Source organism: Prionailurus bengalensis, chromosome C1 (assembly GCF_016509475.1).
Source record: "Prionailurus bengalensis isolate Pbe53 chromosome C1, Fcat_Pben_1.1_paternal_pri, whole genome shotgun sequence".
NCBI lineage: Eukaryota > Metazoa > Chordata > Mammalia > Carnivora > Felidae > Prionailurus > Prionailurus bengalensis.
Window position 1 is genome coordinate 159407421 of NC_057345.1, and position 19047 is coordinate 159426467.

The 19047-nt window shown below is 38.1% G+C and overlaps 2 protein-coding genes across 9 annotated transcripts; one reads left to right on the top strand and one right to left on the bottom strand.

The window, feature by feature from the left end:
* Positions 1-1155: 1155 nt before the first annotated feature.
* SSB (small RNA binding exonuclease protection factor La) lies at positions 1156-11049 on the top strand. The gene is made up of 12 exons (XM_043576994.1): positions 1156-1292; positions 3221-3295; positions 5321-5424; positions 5513-5687; positions 6350-6457; positions 6548-6648; positions 8339-8410; positions 8732-8774; positions 9165-9305; positions 9913-10099; positions 10216-10347; positions 10659-11049. Exons 2-12 carry the CDS (start codon positions 3230-3232, stop codon positions 10748-10750), a joined length of 1221 nt encoding a protein of 406 aa, XP_043432929.1. The 5' UTR covers positions 1156-1292; positions 3221-3229; the 3' UTR covers positions 10751-11049.
* Positions 10751-18395, bottom strand: METTL5 (methyltransferase 5, N6-adenosine). Of its 8 annotated transcripts, none has more exons than XM_043576995.1 (8): positions 18264-18395; positions 17884-18040; positions 15894-16008; positions 15342-15523; positions 14038-14120; positions 13170-13221; positions 11248-11297; positions 10751-10855 (listed from the first exon to the last, which is right to left on the bottom strand). In XM_043576995.1, the coding sequence occupies exons 2-8, from the start codon at positions 17990-17992 to the stop codon at positions 10817-10819; spliced, it is 630 nt and encodes a 209-aa protein (XP_043432930.1). In that variant the 5' UTR covers positions 17993-18040; positions 18264-18395; the 3' UTR covers positions 10751-10816. The 8 variants fall into 8 exon arrangements, with proteins under 8 accessions (XP_043432930.1, XP_043432932.1, XP_043432931.1 ...); XM_043576997.1 differs by having other exon boundaries at positions 18203-18377; XM_043576996.1 differs by having other exon boundaries at positions 18179-18377.
* Positions 18396-19047: the final 652 nt, after the last annotated feature.

The window sequence follows — 19047 nt, forward strand, 5'->3', positions numbered from 1 at the left end:
TAAGCTCCATACCAGGACATTAGTAGGTATGTAATAAAACAGTTTGCTGAATGGATGAGAGTACTTTGACACATATTTGATGTGTTTTGTTAAATACCTAAATTCTCACTGACTTGATCAAAAAAGAAAATTAACTTTTTAATTAAGTCTGGCAGAAAGTAGAGACTAGATAAGTACTGAACTTGATGAGTGAATAAAAGAGAACCTGATTAATTTGAATTAAAATTACCTGAGTATACCTAATTTTTTTCTCATCGTCTTGATGCAATGTCTGGATTGAATCTGTAACTGCATTTTTTCCCCCAAATAAATATATTTGATCTATTTTGGGACTGCCAAAAAGCCCCGAGATCACTTAGGGATCTCAAATTTTCAAGAAAACTGAGGGGAAAATAAAGATTACTTCACAAGAAAAAAAACTCCGTTAGTGACTATATTATCGTGCAAAAAGTATACTAATAGAAAAGAGTTCTAGCAGAGGTAATTGATTTCTGCATTAGATGGCATCTTGGTCTTCTAAAATTACGTTTTTTGTTTTAAATTAACGTTACCTGCTCCTCCTACTATATGCAAAGCAGTTCCCAGTAAGGAACATGTTGTATCACGTTTAATGCTCACAACTGTATGAAGTAGGTAATATTTATCATTGGCCCCACTTGATACACGAGGGACAGAGAAGCTGAGTAAATCGCTCAACGAAAAAGTCTGTAAACAAGGAGAGCCATTACTTGAGTGCAGGCAATCGGACTCCAGAGTCCCAGCTCCTAAACGCTCTACTCTGTTGCTTTCTCAACCCTAAGATTCCTGAATCCCTGATTTTTAAAAAAAATTCACTTGCCATTTTTTTGAGAACTATCACAACGCGATACAGTTTAGATATATATACGGATCAAGTAAAACAAATTTTTTGAGAAGTATAATCTGAAAAAAAGCCAAAACTTCATACGCATGAAGAGCCGAAGTAAGTACCGGAGATACAAACGCGGTCTAGAAATACTTAATACATATTTACCCTAACACTCTCCACCACCCTGCAGGACACTTCAAACCAATCTCCTCGGCGAGGGGGCGGGACTTCGCGGGCCGTGGGAGCCCACGGCCGGCGCGCATACTCCTTACGCGGCGCTGGCTCCAGCGGCCCGAAGCTCCGCCCACTTGGGCCGCGAGGGCTGCCGGGAAGGCCCCCATCTTCCTTACGCGCGGTAGGCCACCCGGCGGCGCTGGGAAGTGGAGACGTTGTTGTCGCTGTTAGTGTTTTTGTGGCGTGGCTCTGTGGGACCCGGACCTTAAAGGTGAGCAACTCAGGGTGGCAAAAGAGAAGTACAAAAGGATATGCTTTGCGTGGCTGCGGCGCATTCCCTTTCCTTTCTGTCTCACGCCGGGTGCGTCCACTCCTTTGGTCCGCATGTTCCGGGCGAGCGCCGCGTGGGCCGCAGCCCGAGGCGGCGCGCAGGGCTGGCCGCGGAGGGGCGCGGGCCGCGGCGAGGTGCAGAGCTGACCCGAGAGGAATGCAGGAACCGGGGTTTCCCGCACGTGCTGGGGTCGGAGGGGGCCAGTGGTTGCTTTGGGACTGGACTCAGGCGGGTTCTTTGGACGGAGGCTGCCGGCATTCCCACTGCGTCTTCGACTTCCTACCTTCTCCGTGTTTCGGTGTCGCCGAAGGTGGACGTTTAGGGCAGTGTTTTCAGTTTCTGAGGTGGTTGGCTGTGGTGAATCGCCGGAGGCGCCCTTGGATCCCGTGGGACCAACTGGAGGTCGGGGAATGGGGGCCGCAGGTGTTCCTCTAGCGTCACCTCTCTAGGGTCTTTAGTGTCCCTCGTTCACTCACGTCAAGGATTCTGTGCGAAGTGAGAAAGTGTAGGTAATATTTCACTTCTAGTTGTACATTATCTTGTGAAACGGAAGTTTCAAAATTGGGTAGGCCAAAGAAGTCTTGTAACGACGGAACAGTTCTTATCTGTTTCATCCTTTGCTTTGTAAGGGACCCTAGATCATGGTAATAATTTAGGAATGTAGGTTGTGGTCGGCAAACAATGCAAATTTTGTAGTGGAATGGCACCATACAAATACCTTTTATAGGAGCTTCCAGTGTGCATCCAGATTACTGCATAGCAGTTACAGTGTGAAAAGCGGTAACTTGAAGAAGTGTACCAAAGATAGTTCACTAGAGTCAACTAGTGGCATCTATCCTTATGAGTTCTTTTTTTTTTTTTTTTAACATTTTTATTTATTTTTGAGACAGAGAGAGACAGAGCATGAACGGGGGAGGGGCAGAGAGAGAGGGAGACACAGAATCGGAAGCAGGCTCCAGGCTCCGAGCCATCAGCCCAGAGCCCGACGCGGGGCTCGAACTCACGGACTCACGGACCGTGAGATCGTGACCTGGCTGAAGTCGGACGCTTAACCGACTGCGCCACCCAGGCGCCCCAATCCTTATGAGTTCTTACAAATATATTTTTGTGAATGTGGATGACTGGGTGGTTTAATAGAGCACTGGAGTCAAGTCATTTGAAGTCAGAAAACTTGGTTTGTGCTGCCTAGCAAACCAGCCTCACAACCTCACTTTTTCCTTCAATGCCAATGTCAGGGAAGTGAAACAGGAAACTGGTTGTAAGGCTAACCAATATATTGGTGAATTCGGGGGCATACCCCCAGCTTAACATTATTTTAGTGCCCCCAGATTCTTAAATTATCACGTGTTCCTTAACATACAGATTTTAATCTAACCCTGATGGTAATATTTGATTTTTTCAAGTATCATTATGATACTTAATCTTCGCTGATAAGTTTTTGGTAAGTCAGCTGTGAGTAATTTTAAAAGACGTGCAACCCACGCCAAACAAATAGAACTGAGATGGATCGAAATATACTGACAGATGGTGATCTGCTTAAAGCTGGACATGGTTGGTAAGGAGTTGAATGGAGTTTTTGCCCAGTGCTTTCTTGATCAGCTAAGTGAAGATAACTACTTGCTTTGTTATAGAGATGGAAACGTGATTTACTGAAAGGGTTGCAGATTATCTATCCTTTTCAATGTTCCATCATTTATTCCAACATTCTTTTGTTGAAATTTGAGAATTGAGTAGAGAAATTGAAACTGTGAAATTAAAAATTGTTGATTTTTTAGAAAATAATTGATAGCTTTAAAACATTCTTCTAGTCTTGAGTGGTATGTAAAAAAAATAATAACCTCTTTATGCCAATTTGGGAAAATTTGCAGATAGCCACAATGGCTGAAAATGGTGATAATGAAAAAATGGCTGCTCTCGAGGCCAAAATCTGTCATCAGATTGAGGTAGGATTCTTGTGATATTAAATTGCAAAAATGCGCTCTTTCTTTGAAAGGAAATGTAGAGCCTCAAAACAAATACAGAAGGAACATTTAATTTCACTATGCTGACCTATTAAACATTTCGTGTAGAGTATTAAACATCTGGTTTGTCTTTGATACTTGGAATTAGATGAACTCACAATAGTGTAGAGTTTTGTATTAGTGAAATCAGTTTATGAAATCCAAGACCTGCAAACCTTTCAAAAGGTAACATTATAGACTAATGTTACTTTTTTGCTTTCCTTCCCCAGTTTATAAAGTGAGGATAATAGTACCCTCCTCCTCCTAAGGTTGTTGTGAAGATTACATTAGTTAATAAAATGTAAAACATTCAGAAGAGTTCCTGGCACATAATAAAGTAAAAATTCTTTGTAAAGCAACTTCTCTGTTAAATAACACTTTATCTATTTGAAGGTCCTAGTAGATTTGTCTGCCCAATTAAGCTAAGTTCTGGGCTGTTACAACTTTTAACAGAGTGTCTATTTTTTTTTAATGTTTATTTTTGAGAGGGAGAGAGCAAGAGCAGGAGAGGGGCAGAGAGCGAGGGAGTGTCTGTTTTCAGTCAGCATTTTTTTGAACTTAGGTATTATATTTAAATTGAAGCTTTTCAGTGTCCATAATGGCTCTGTGGGAAATTATCTCTTAATGTTTTCTGTTCTTACCGAGGAACTTCAGATCATATTATTTGGTGGTTTTTGCAATTCTCAGAACTTTTTAAGTTGCACTTCTCTGCCATTTAAAATATCCTGTGCTACAAGTTTTTGTACTAATTTCATTATAATTTTTGTGAAGAAAAATTACAAACTTCAGTTTATCATTTAGAAAGTACAAAGATGTGTATAGACAGAGTTAATAATGTCCCTTCCACAATCTGCCACCTCTCAAATTCTGTTCTCTTGCAGTAATCAAAGTTAAAAACCTAATGAATACCCCTTCATACTTTGTGGTCAGTGTTCACACTAACATAATTCTTATTTCCTTCCCTTTCCCCATCACACATGGATGCATTTTGGGGGAGTAAAGTTTTGTGTCCTCAGTTATTTACCCAGTCCCCTGTTTGACGTAGGGTATTTCTATTTTTTTTAGCTGTAAGAGTTCTGTGATGAATATCTTTATATATAAATCTTGGTAACTATGTTCACTGATAAGGAGATGTTCCAGCTCAAGCGTTATGCACATTTTTTAAAACCTTTGATACTTATTGCCAGTTTACATCTCCACCTGCATGACCATTTGTCTGTGTTCAGGACAGTACTAGGTATTCCTGTTTTTAGAATTTTGGCCAGTTTGTTAGGTGAAAAGTGTTATTTAATTGCTTTAAATTCCATTTCTTCGATTAATAATGAGGTTGAACTTTTATATATTTATATTACATTCTTAGTAATTTTTTGATGTCCTTTACCCATTTTTCTATTAGGGTTTTCAGAATTTTTTCTTCACCCTTGATTTATAAGAATTATCAACAAACTTCTTTGTCTTTTACTTTTTAGTTACTTTTGGCATTCCAAGTAGTCATACCTGGGTCTTTCCATGTATAGTTTTCTTGTCTTTTTTGCTTTTATACTGAGAAATAGTGTTTTTATGCTTAAATAAACACTTGCCTATTTTTTTTAACTTTTAAAAATTAGAGAGATTAATCAAGTTTATTCCAGTTCTTTTTATTTAACAATCTGTTCTTCACACACTGATTTGAAACAAGAGGCTTCTCATATACTAAATCCTTAACTATGTTTTTAAAGACTTGATAGTCTGTTCACATATCTGCTAATTACATTGTTTCAGTAATAAATTTTTGGTTTTATCTTTTTAATTTGTATTGTAAATGTTTCATTATAGTATATTTGGGAGAAAATGTTTATTGCTTCTTAAGTTATGACATGTATTTTTAAAGAATAGAACATGGTGATGTAATGGTAATTAAAAAAACCAGCTTCAGAATTAGAGTCAATATTATACAGTGCTCTGAAATATAATGTAATTATCTTGCAGTATTATTTTGGTGACTTCAATTTGCCACGGGACAAATTTTTAAAGGAACAGATTAAACTGGATGAAGGCTGGGTACCTTTGGAGATAATGATAAAATTCAATAGGTAAAAACCTTTTTAAAATCATCTTTAGAGTTTTCTGTTAACAAGTGCTACTATGAAGTTTTATGATCCTTTTATATATATTCTTCAGGTTAAACCGTCTAACAACAGACTTTAATGTGATAGTAGAAGCATTGAGCAAATCAAAGGCTGAACTCATGGAAATAAGTGAAGATAAAACTAAAATCAGAAGATCTCCAAGCAAACCCCTCCCTGAAGTGACTGATGAATATAAGAATGATGTAAAAAACAGATCTGTGTATATTGTAAGTAGGCCTTTAACAACGCACTTAATTGTATCTTAAATATATCTTATTTAGAAAAACCATTTGGTAGAGTGGATAAGGATAAGGACTCAGGAATCATAGCTTTACCATTTCCTGTGTGTTCCTGAACAATGTTCCTAACCTAAGCCTTATCTTCATAAACGAGGAGAATATTTTTTACTTTATAGAACTATTACGAGAATTAAATGAAAAAAACCCTTATATACCATTGTACAAAATCTTGGGCATGTTGTAAGCACCCAGTGCCTATCAACATCTTATTTATCAGTAGCCAATCTTGATAGTAATTTTCTTTAGCATCTTAATTTTTTTAAGTAGATTTTTTTTTTCCTGGAAAATGTCAGACCTACAAAGGTAGATTGACTGTATAATGTACCATTATCCAACTTCAGTTATTAACACACAATTAATCTTGTTTTATCTCTGTCCCAAGTAGATTATTTTGAAGCAAATTCTAAATTAGTCACTTTTATTGCACTGGAGTACAGTGGCTCTTAACTAGAGCTGTTGTTAAACATTTAAGGGACAGAGGGAGATGGATATGTGTATCCTTGGCTTGGTTTCAAGACAGAATGAGTCAGAATTTCTGATAAATTGTTTACCTGAGAAGTCATTTGTCCATTTCTTTCTACTCTTCACAGAAAGGCTTCCCAACTGATGCAACCCTTGATGACATAAAAGAATGGTTAGAAGATAAAGGTCAAGTACTAAATATTCAGATGAGAAGAACATTGCACAAAGCATTTAAGGTACAGTTGTATGATATTAATAGACTTTATCTAGTTGAAAAATATATGGGACATACCTTTTTAAAAAGGGTTTTCTTCCCCTTTTCATAGGGATCAATATTTGTTGTGTTTGAGAGTATTGAATCTGCTAAGAAGTTTGTTGACACCCCTGGCCAGAAGTATAAAGACACAGACTTGCTAATACTTTTCAAGTAAGTCTTTATGCTGATGTTTCTTTTGGCTACTTAGTTATATGGAGTTGACACATTGGCATATAGAATTTGGAATAGCATCTCCTGTAAGGACAATATTTTTAGTATCTTTGGGCATTCCTTGATAAATACTTGACATTTGCTCAGTGGAAACTACTAGTCCTTTGAGACCTTAAGTGTTTTTTAGTACCTTTTCACTGTTAGCAGTTAATAAAGATTAAGTTTTAGTACTTATTTTGCACCTAAAACATAATCAAGTTAGATAGTAAAATTTGGGCTTTTGGTGTGGTTAGAGAATCAATCCCTGTACAATTTCCAGTCTGTTCTTAGTTCTCATAGTCTATACATGTCTATATTTGTTAGTACAAAGGACTATTTAATACGGATTTGGATCACGTTTTTGTTTTTGAGAGAGAGTGCCCACACAGGGGAGGACGAGGGACACAGGGAGAGGGAGAATCTGAAGCAGGCTCCTTACTCAGGATGAGCCTAATACGGGGCTCAGTCTGAGATCATGATTTGAGCCGAAATCAGGAGTCAGAGATTTAACCTACTGAGCCACCCAGGTGCTCTGAACCACATTCTTTAGTGTGTGTGTATGTGTCAAAAATTGGGACAAACCAGAGCATTTTGTGGTAAAGTTAGGCCATTGTCCCCTACTTTCTCATTACGCAGTCTTTTAAATGCCATGTGCTAAATCTGACGGACTTAGAGAAAACTGATGAATCGTGCAATCAGTGTTAACCCTCAAAAGTATTTTTTAATGTAATTTTCATAATAGATCTTATTCCTGGGTTTCAGAGATTGTAGAATTTTCTCCTTTTGTGAAAGTAACACCGGGGGTGCCTGGGTGGCGCAGTCGGTTGAGCGTCCGACTTCAGCCAGATCACGATCTCGTGGTCCGTGGGTTCGAGCCCCGCATCGGGCTCTGGGCTGATGGCTCAGAGCCTGGAGCCTGTTTCCGATTCTGTGTCTCCCTCTCTCTCTGCCCCTCCCCCGTTCATGCTCTGTCTCTCTCTGTCCCAAAAATAAATAAAAAACGTTGAAAAAAATTAAAAAAAAAAAAAGAAAGTAACACTGTAGAAAATTCTATGAAACATTAAAGAATTTACATAACTTATAGTTTACTTTTTTTTCCTACACATGAATGAGAAAACCAGTGTGAGATTATTATGGTGTTGGGTTTCTTTTTGTTCTGAGATTAGATGGTAGTGATGGTTGTGCAATTCTGAATATACAAAAAAAAAAAAAAATGAGTTGTAGACTTTTTTTTAATGTTTATTTATTTTGGGGACAGAGAGAGACAGAGCATGAACGGGGGAGGGGCAGAGAGAGAGGGAGACACAGAATCGGAAACAGGCTCCAGGCTCTGAACCATCAGCCCAGAGCCCGACGCGGGGCTCGAACTCACTGACCGCTAGATCGTGACCTGAGCTGAAGTCGGATGCTTAACCGACTGAGCCACCCAGGCGCCCCAGTTGTAGACTTTTAAAAGTTGTAAGTTTTATGGAATATGAATTGGTTTTTAGTAAAGCTATTAAAATAAGTAACTTCCTTGACATCTTTTGAATTTTTAGGTAATTATGTTGATAGAAAATGTAACATTCCTTCCTGTGCTTAAATCACTCAAAATAATTTGCATCTTATCTTTGTTCTCATGAACTCAGTCCCTATATTTTGTGTTCTTTAGGGAAGATTACTTTGCAAAAAAAAATGAAGAAAGAAAGCAAAATAAAGTGGAAGCTAAATTACGAGCTAAACAGTAAGTACGTTGAGCCAGTCATTTTAATTCCTTAAAGGTTTAACAGGGATAGAGTTAATGGTTCTGGGAAGTGGCGCTTGATGATGAGTTCTGAAATGAGTAGCAGTAGATTTTTCTTTTGCTAGTGAAACATTGAGATCTTAAGCTGCCTTGATAATCTGGGGGCCACATTGTGTTGCATCCCAGCCTTGAACAATCATAAAACTTACGGACTGGCTTTGATTACTAAGCAGTGTGTGATCGTGATTGAGGTTAACTTTATCAGGATTTAATTTTTTCTTGCAGTGAAAGGAAACGTTCTAACTAACATTTCTTTTGTAGAGAGCAAGAAGAAAAACAAAAGTTAGCAGAACATGCTGAAATGGTAAGTATGTATTATTGGTATCCAAAGAAATAATTAATTCAAATTTATGAGACTAAAAAGTGAGGACTTTTTGAGGCATGTCTATAGTTGTTATTGTACGAAAGTCATAGCCCAGTAATATTGCCTAAAATCATGATTTATCCAGAGAAGTAACTTAATAACTAGATTTATTTATTAACATATATACCTAAGTAAATATTACTTGTTGAAGAAATTAAGTTAAAATCAAGCTGTTGTGGAACAAGGGATGACATAGGAAAATGCACTGTTAAACTACTTCAAAATACCATTTTAATTTATAAGCTTTTTCCGTGTATTAGGTATAGAGTGGTTTAAGCCGTTTGTGGTTGCTTTTAAGAAATTTCTTTGTTGCTTTGTATGTTTTTATAGAAATCTCTAGAAGAGAAGATTGGCTGCTTGCTGAAGTTTTCAGGGGAGTTAGATGATCAGACCTGTAGAGAGGATTTGCACATCCTTTTCTCAAGTCATGGTGAAATAAAATGGATAGACTTTGTCAGAGGAGCAAAAGAGGTTTGGAAACATTCATGTGCTTTTTAGCAATCAGTTTAAAAATCCATAGAAACTTTTATTTTTTATTTAGTTTTTAAATGTTTACTTCTTTAGAGAGCGGGGGACAGAGCATGAGTGGGGGAGGGTCAGAGAGAGGGAGACACAGAATCTGAAGCAGGCTCCAGGCTTTGAGCTGTCAGCACAGAGCCTGACGTGGGACTCGAAACCACGAACCGTGAGATCATGACCTGAGCTGAAGTCAGACGCTTAACCAACTTTGCCACCCAGGTGCCCCGAAACTTATCTTTTAGAAGACAACATTAGTAGAAATAAAATAATTTTTTAATTTGTTTATGAAATAGTTTTTACTTACTCATTTACTTTCCATTTTGTTACTGCCATCACTGGATGTGATCTGATATTTTCTGAATTATACTATGAATAACTGTTGATATTAGTGACTATGAGTTTTGTGGTAACTTCCTTCCTGAAGTTTAGTAAAATTCATTGAAACTGGTAATGGCATAGAAGATTTGCAAGGTAGGAAAAATAACTTGAGCAAAGGAATTAACTACGGATCTAAAAAAAACCTTAAGGGTGTGGCTTTCATTGTCTGTCTTTGGTATAGGGGATAATTCTTTTTAAAGAAAAAGCTAAGGAAGCACTGGATAAAGCCAAAGATGCAAATAATGGTAACCTACAATTAAGGAACAAAGAAGTGACGTGGGAAGTACTAGAAGGAGATGTGGAAAAAGAAGCATTGAAAAAAATCATAGAAGATCAACAAGAATCTCTAAACAAATGGAAGTCAAAAGGTCATTAGTTCCGATTTGTCTTTGACCATTGGTTATTTTAACTCATTTGCTTGTTCAGAGACACTGACAAGAGATTTAAAATATTTCTTAATGGATTTCTCATTATGTTTCTATAGGTCGCAGATTTAAAGGAAAGGGAAAGGGAAATAAAGCTGCCCAGACTGGGTCAGCTAAAGGAAAAGTACAGTTTCAGGGCAAGAAAACAAAATTTGATAGTGATGATGAACACGATCAAAATGGTGCATCCGGTAAGTTTTTCTAAGTCCTTTGGTACTTTCATGAGAAATTATTTGTGGGAAAGGACAGCAATGTGGGTTTTTCAACTGTATAGTGACATTCTTGGACAGTGATTTTACACAAGTTATCCTGTTTTACAAGTAGAAAACAAAGATGTTTGGAAGATAAGTTTAGAGAGCAGAAGATCTGTACTAAAGGAAAAGCCTTCTCATTGGTGTTGGGAAGTTGTTTTTAAACAGAACTATTTTTGATAATTATGCTCAGTATTAAAATAGAGTAATGCCTATATAGTGAACATAACAAAAATTCTGTTATTGTGTAGGACCAGCAAAAAGAGCAAGAGAAGAAACAGACAAAGAAGAGGAACCTGCATTAAAACAACAGAAAACAGAAAATGGTGCTGGAGACCAGTAGTTTAGTAAAAAAAAAATTTTTATTCATCTTAATTAGGTTTTAAGCTGCTTTTGTCTTTAGACGCTTTTAAAAAGAAAACCGAATTAGGTCCACTTCAATATCCACCTGTAAGAAAGGAAAGTTTTTTGTTAACTTGTCTTTTTTGTTATACAAATGAGGATTTTTTTTTAATGTATAGTTTTGTTTGTGTTATTTCAAATGATTTAAATATCAAAAGATCTTTCCAGTAAATTGCCTTTGTAATATGAGAATGTATTAGTACAAACTAATAAAATATGTACTATATAAAAAAGCAAAAACCTAGTTTTTTTTTTTATTTTTGTGTCTAAAGCATATGAGAAAGAATTTACTTAAACCAGAATATTGGCTGTTTTCCCATAGATAATTATTCTATCTCCTGCTGGCTTTATGTACTCGGGCAACTTGTTAACACTGGAAACACTCATTGAAAAGTTCTTCAGTACTGAATGTAGATAAGCCAGAATCAAGAGACTTACTGATTTCTTTTTATGAAATTTGTATGATGCTGGCAGGTCATATCGCAACTCTATAAAACAAAAGTCATCTAAGAATAAAAATTACATTTCTAAACATTTACCACCCCTGATATATATACATACATTCAAAAAATTAACGAAGTACTTAAATTAACCCTGGTAAGGAGAACATTCGACTTGCTATTTCCCTGAGATTAGCTATGGCTAACTGAGTTTGGCATTTTTGTTATTTTGGTCATTTATACCATAATTTGAGGTTATGGGGAAGAGTGTGAAAGGGTAACAGTTGGGGTGCTTAGGTGGCTCAGTCGGTTAAGCGTCCGACTTTAGCTCAGGTCATGATCTATGGTTTGTGGGTCTGAGCCAGAGCCTGGAGCCTGCTTCAGATTCTGTCTTCCTCTTTCTCCACCCCTCCCCGTTAGCACTCTTTCTCAAAAATGAATAAACATTAAAAACCAAAACGGTTGAACAAAAAAGAGATAGTACCTTTCTATTTTTAATTTCCTAATAATCTATACCTGGCGATCATAATCATGCTTATTTTTTAATTTCTTCTCTGGATTTTAGTATTGGTAGTATAATTATTTTCCTACTAAGCTCTCAAATGAAAATCCATTTTTCATAATCTAAGAAATAACGTAGGTTCTCCAAACTTAACACTGTTAGAGGGATGGCAATGAGACAGCCTATTCTTCACGTTTCCCAACATAAATTCTAACTCTATAAGCTACAGCTCTCAAATTTTAATGTGCAGTCAATCATCTTCAAATCAAATCTTTTTGAAATGTGTATTTCAGTAAGTCTGGGTGGACCCTAGAATTATGCAAGACTCCTCTCCCAAGTGATGTCAATAGTATGGTCTGAGGACAACATTTGGAGTAGCAAGGCAGTGGTTTGGTATATGTGGAATTGTTTTAAGGTGCTCCAGGTTGCATATTCTAATACCTTAAACTAGGTATAGAATGACAGTATTGGGTAAATAGGAAGACTGTATAATTATATTACTAATTATTATTAATAATACCTGATCTAGTTACATGGTTAATACCACAGTGCTAATCCTGGACAGTTTATTATCAAATAAAGATATTTCCCCTATTGTATTCTTATTTCAGGCCTTCCGAATTACTTGGATTTACAGTTAGCTCCTAGTTACAGGTTCTGCCCATTTTGATGTTTGTGAATATTACCCAATTTATTAATAAAAATGTATCAAACATTTACAGTGTGGATGATTACATCCTATCCCCCACTAAAAGAAAAAAGCTTCATGTTCTTTGACTTCAGGGACAATTAGAAAATTGAAATAGAAAAGTAATCGGGGAGCCTCGGTGGCTCGTTTGGTTAAGCATCTGACATCAGCTTGTGATTTCACAGTTTACACGCCCAGTAGGGCTCTGTGCTGACAGCTCAGCCTGGATCCTACTTCGGATTCTGTGTCTCCCTCTCTCTCTCTGCCTCTCCTCTGCTTGTGCGTGTGCGTGCTCTCAAAAGTAAACAAACATTAAAATTTTAATTAAAAAAAAGTAATGAGGCATAATCTGGTAGTATTTTCCATGAATGGATTTCACACAGGTCTGACCCACTCCAAGCTCAAGCTCTTAAGTCACTATGATGCTATATATTGTTCTGAGCCCGGTGTGACCAAATAGTTGGGTGCTATTATAAATTTTCAGTAAAATGCATAAATTGAGACAGTTTTAGCCAAACACTCTACCCTGCCTTTGCTTCATTTCCAACCCATTACCTATTACTTCATTTCCATTACCCATCACCTAAACTGAATTTTGCTAAAGTGAAAACATGTTCTATGATACCTTTTCTCAGCATCTATATACAAAATCTGGTTGGGCTGATATATATTGTCCTTAAATAATTAGGATTTAGATTTGTTTTGTGAAAAACTTAAAAAATTGTCTTACCTGCAATAATATCTATCTTGATTTTCCATTCTGTAGCTTTCTTTTGAATATGCTGAAGATAACATGTTAATGTGAGCTGATTTTTAAAATAAGTTTTTGAAAATTGCTTTACTGCTAATATTTCATATTGAGTTCTCAAGCTTTTATATTTCATTAGACCCTTAAAATTTTTTCAACTGGATGGGTAGTATTTTGAAAATAAGAAACCAAGCCATTTCAATACTGTCAGTGTAGCGGTGAGTACAGTAGTATAGGTGGTAAAGCTGAATTCAAGTACTTTGACCAAGAAAGCTAAATTCAAGTACTTTGACCAGGATAACACAGGGAAACCATAGTCTGGATATGAACCTAGGCAGTCTGGCTCTACAGTCTGTGTCCTTGATCACTATGTTATATTGATAGATAATATACCCAGTGTTCTAGAATACATCTTACATACTCCCATATGTTACATGCTGGCAAGAAGAAGAATGGAAGAGGTAGGTTCTGAATTCAAATCAGTTTAGCTCCAGGCTCAGTGTTCTTAAAAATCAGGTCTTACTGCCTCCCTCATGCACACAAAGGGACAATGGGAGTACCAGGACTTAGCTAACTAGGACATATTATAACTGTAGTTATACCACACTTCATAGTCCCTTTCCTGGTAACAGTTCCTGCCTGAGCAAATCTGTGGCAAAAGAAGTTATGTAAGGCTGGGAGAAAGCTAATCACAAATGCTAGCTACTTAAAGGGAAAATTCAGTTTCTAAGTGCCAGATGTTTATAAAGGTCAGGAGAAATAGATACCTTGGTAATTAGTATTCACCACAAATCCTTAAAAACACTGTCATGAATTTTAAATTGACAATATCATGATGATTTGAACTTACATCTCTAGTGGAGGATTTGTGTAAAGAGTACACTGCTGTTCTTGCCATTTCCAAAGCAGTCTTCAGAAATGCCATATCTGTCCCTGTTAAGATAGAAAAAGCTCCTATTTACATTATATATCTGTTATCAAAATAAAAGATTAAATGACTACCAGGTATTAAAAACTTTTTTTTTCCAAATTCCAAAATAGACACTTCAAATTGTTCCTTCAAAAAGACAGATACAAATAAATAAAATATCTAAATATCTTTTAAAGTTGATAGAATAAAACCAGAATTATACTATCTTGGTTAAATAAGGCTAAAGTAAAACTTTTAATATTCCAAATTAACAGCTTTCAAGGAAGTAGAGAACAGGAACAATAGTAATCAGAATCAGATGGGGGCTGGAGGGAAAACTTTTCATATCTTCTTACCAACTTCCTACCCTCCTTGCCCAAAGCATACACAAAATAAATAGCCAGAGTCCGTCACTGTTACTAATGGATACATGTTGAAACCCTCATGTGTTAAGGCATCAAAAAGAGGTTTTTAGAAGCATAACAGCCTTGGGGTGCCTGGGTGGCTCAGTTGGTTAAGTGTCCGACTTTGGCTACGTCATGATCTCATGGTTCATGAGTTTGAGCCCCACATTGGGCTCTGTGCTGAGAGCTCAGAGCCTGGAGCCTGCTTCGGATTCTGTATCTCCTGCTCTCTGCTCCTCCCCCGCTTGCACTCTGACTCTCTCTCAAAAATAAATAAACATTAAAAATTAAAAAGAAAGTATAACAGCCTTTACAGGATTATTATAATCATTCATAAGGGTTAGGTAAGTCATTCTTGAGAGTACAGTATAAATAGTAAATGAGTAAAAAGACTGTTCACTTAGTACAAATAGATGAAAACAAAGATTGAAAAATTCGATTCCCTAGCCATGCATTAAAAAATTCAAATTGTATGGGGCGCCTGGGTGGCTCAGTCAGTCGAGCATCTGACTTCGGCTCAGGTCATGATCTTGCGGTTTATGAGTTCGAGCCCCGCGTTGGACTCTGCTGACAACTTAGACCCTGGAGCCTGCTTCAGATTCTCTCTCTCGTTCTCTCTCTCTCTCTCTCTCTGCCCTTCCCCCAGCTCACTCACTCTCTCCTTCAAAAATAAATACACATTTAAAAAAATTTTTTAATTGAAATTGTACTAATTATATAGGTAAGAGATGGTTTATTTAATGAATAGTGATAAAATCATTTAGCCCAATCAATAAGAAAATGACTTTTAAAACTTGCTTTTCTACAAGTACAGCAGTACACATGATTCTTGTTACTAACCTTTATTATTTTTGGTCCCAAAGGGAGGATTCATAATTACTGTATCAAATGACTTGGACATTCTTTTAGATAATGAGCACACATCACACTGAACCATGTCAACATTTGTTAACTCAAACTCCTCCACATTCCTATTAAATATTTCCAATGCATCTTCATCTATGTCAAATCCAACACACAGCCTATAATACAAAACACAAAGAGTGACTACTTATAGCTCCCAAGTCAAAACAATGACAAAATCAAAACCATATGCTTTTTTAACCCAACTGGCAAAGTAAGAGTGAGTATTGCCTTTCAACAGCATGATTTCCCAACCTGGCAAGGGTTGGAAACTGAGGTGTGTATAAGGGAGGCATCTGATAGCTGCTGTTAACCATTTTGTGTTTTAATTTTTTTGTTGTTGTTCTGCTCATTCAAATGTACTCAGTATCAGATTCTTGCTCCCCTCATCTCATAGTGTAGAGTCTCATAAATATAATTCAGTTAATTCTACTTATGTTTCTTATTAAGGCCATCCTATACCCAAACATTACATACAGGATCACCTACCCAGCTCCTAACATTGCAGTTCCGATGCTAAGAACTCCACAACCACATCCTAGATCTGCAACCACTTTATTTTCAATGTCATCATATGTATTATGGATTGTATACAGCATACACGCTAAAAGATAAAAAACATATTAGGAAATAAGAGCAAGTTGATGACCAAAATCCAATTCATGTAAATGACCAACATAATTTCTTGTTTTGCATTATTCCTTCCCCAAATGGTGTTCCAGATTATTTTTAAAAACAAAGAACAATAATGCACACCAGTGGCTCCCAAAAACTACTCTGCTGACAATGCCAGGAATGACAAAACTCAAAATAAAATAGAAAAATAAGGTTAAAATGTTTTTTCCTCAGCCTGTTCAAACCATTGCCATACACACATATACATTAGTTCTTTATTTGATGTTGAAATGTAAATAGGTTTAAAAAATGTCTTTGTCAAAATATCAACTTGGCAACCCTGTGTCAGTCTCCAAACTGTTTTGAAATTTTACTGATCTGTGAAATCTGTAAGTCGGGGAGCCACTAATATTGAACATTAACATTAAAATGGCACAGAACTTTTTGGCAACAAGTTTGTTACTAGACCACAGGTACCCTAAGTTCAAGATAGAATGGGAAAGAAGTCCTATATCCACAATATAGCTTTTAGACACATATACTCATGATCTACAGATATATATGCATATCTACTAATGAGAACTAATAAGAGAACTGAGGAGCACAGCGGAAGCCGCTGAGATCAGAAAGCAATCTTTCAAATACACAAAGATGTGGGATATATACTAAAAGTTAAGCGTGAGTAACACCACTGATATCTCCCTGTGGATATCTGAACCCAGCAAGAATTACTGGCCATCACTGATGCCCTAGGATCCAGGGGTTTTATGAAAAACACAATTAGAGGGATATTGCAGTCTGACTGCTGTCCCAATTACTGCTGCAGGTGTTAGTGACTTTGAGCTGCTATCTCAAATAATTAGTACATCCACATGCATGGTACACCATGGGTATGAAACATGGATTTAAAAAAAAAAATTAGACTTCACTAAGAAACCCTACAGCCAGAATACATTAAAGAAGTCATCTAGGAGCACCTGGGTGGCTCAGTTGGTTTAGTGTCCAACTTCAACTCAGGTCATGATCTCACAGTTTGTGAATTTGAGCTCCACGTCAGGCTCTGTGCTGACAGCTCAGAGCCTGGAGTCTGCTTCAGATTCTCTGTCTCCCTCTCTCTCTGCTCCTCTCCCACTCATACTCTGTCTCTCTCTCTCTCTCTCTCAAGAAAAAAGAAAAAAAAAAGTCATCTAAATTGAGAAAATAGGTCTTAACCCAGACACAGTTTTGTGCCAGTTTGCTTGGAGTTCTGACAATACTTTGGAGTTAAGTGCAGGTATGTATGTATTTTCCTTGATTTTCATTGACTGCTTAGAAACAGAACTATGTTGGAGCTGGCAGGGATTCCCAAATTAATTTTCCTAAGACTCCTCAGTGACTCTGGTAATAGATTTACTAAATATGAATATTTTTTCCTGTTTTCTTCTGTACTCCCAATATCAATCTCTTACATTAACACTGATGATTCTGGGTCATTAAAAATTGAAACGCATCCTCATCCTTATAGCACCTATTCTGGATTTGTTAAACTCAGTCCTTTGGCTACCAACCCTAGCATTCATTCATTGTGTGAACACGACCGAGAAATTCTTTACCCTCAAGGAGTTTATAGTATAAAGACAGAAACAAACATTAAATGATGTCTGACAGTGTTAAGGGGTGTGCAGAAAACTAAACAGTAAAACAATAAAGGGGGGGGGGCTGTCTTTAGCTGCAGTGTCAAAACAGTCCTCTCTAACGTGCTATGCAATCTCAGAGCAGAATTCCTCTAGACGTTCTTTGTATTCAAATAACTTCTATTTTCATTATGGAGTAAGTAGACGGGACTAACCCTGGGAAGCAAAGACCTGGTCACCAGCCGCCCTACCTGCAATGTGCGGCCTGGTAGGATACTGTTCTAGAAGTAGCTTGGGCTTTTCGAATCCATCCACTTGTTGCAGGCGACTTTCTAGTTCCTTAAGCCTTAATTTCTTCATTTTTTTTTTTTTTTAAGTGTGGGGTCGCAGGATTTACCGGCAGTGGATCTGCAGAGAAACCCATTTAACCTGCATCTCCCCCTCACCTACCCCCGGCCCCACGCCCACCCCTACGCCCACCCCCACGCCTTTTTTCATTGCCGCTGGCCGGGGCCGGACTGGGGAGGCAGGGAGCAAAGCGCACACCCAGCCCAGGCTGTTCAAGCTTTCCTTTCAGCGCCAGCGGCAGGCGGAGCCTGGGGCCAGCCTCCGATCCGCCCGCAGGTTATACCGAGCCGATCTCGGGCCCCTCGGAGACCCGCAGCGGCTGCAGCCCGGAGTCAACACAACGCTCCTCACGTCGTGTCAGGGCGCTCCGGGAGACTGCTTGCGCCTGGACCGGGGCCGGAAGCGCTGCCACGCACGCGCGGCTGTGTCCGCTGCCCGGCGGCCCCGCTCCGAGCTGCAACCGCGGCCCCGCGGACGGGTTCCGCTGGCGACCCGGGAGCATCACCCACCGGTGGACGCCGGTAGAGCCGTCTCTTCTCGAAGCTACGAAACCGGACTCCGCTGCCTCTCACAGGGCCAAAACCCTCTACCTTTCCTTGAGTACCTGCAGGCCCCCAAAGGATGAGGGAAGAAAGGTGAAAGCAAGGGGGAAAGTCACGGTGGCTTGGTGTTAACACCTGGTTTAGCTCTGTCTTCCAGTCTCAGGAAGCCTGTCTCAAAAAGTAACAATTTCCACTTACCTTTGCCTCCTTGGCCAGTCTCATGCCCTACTTTGTTTTACATTCGTTTCCCTCTTTTTAGGTTACCTGTGTCACTTAAGTTGAACACTCACAGGGTGGTGATGTAAGAAAATGTAAGGAAGACAGTTTAAATGAAGGAATGGGTAGTGTGTCAAATGAAGAGGAGGGGTCAGCTTTCATAGACTAGAAGCAGAAAGCAAGTTGTGGTGGATTGTGAAATGAATGGAAGTTTAGGAATTAGAGCCAATGTGAACAGTTCTTAAGAACCGTCGCTATGAAAAGTGAGAATAGTTGGTGCTAAGTAAGGTTGGGGGAAGGTTGTTTTGT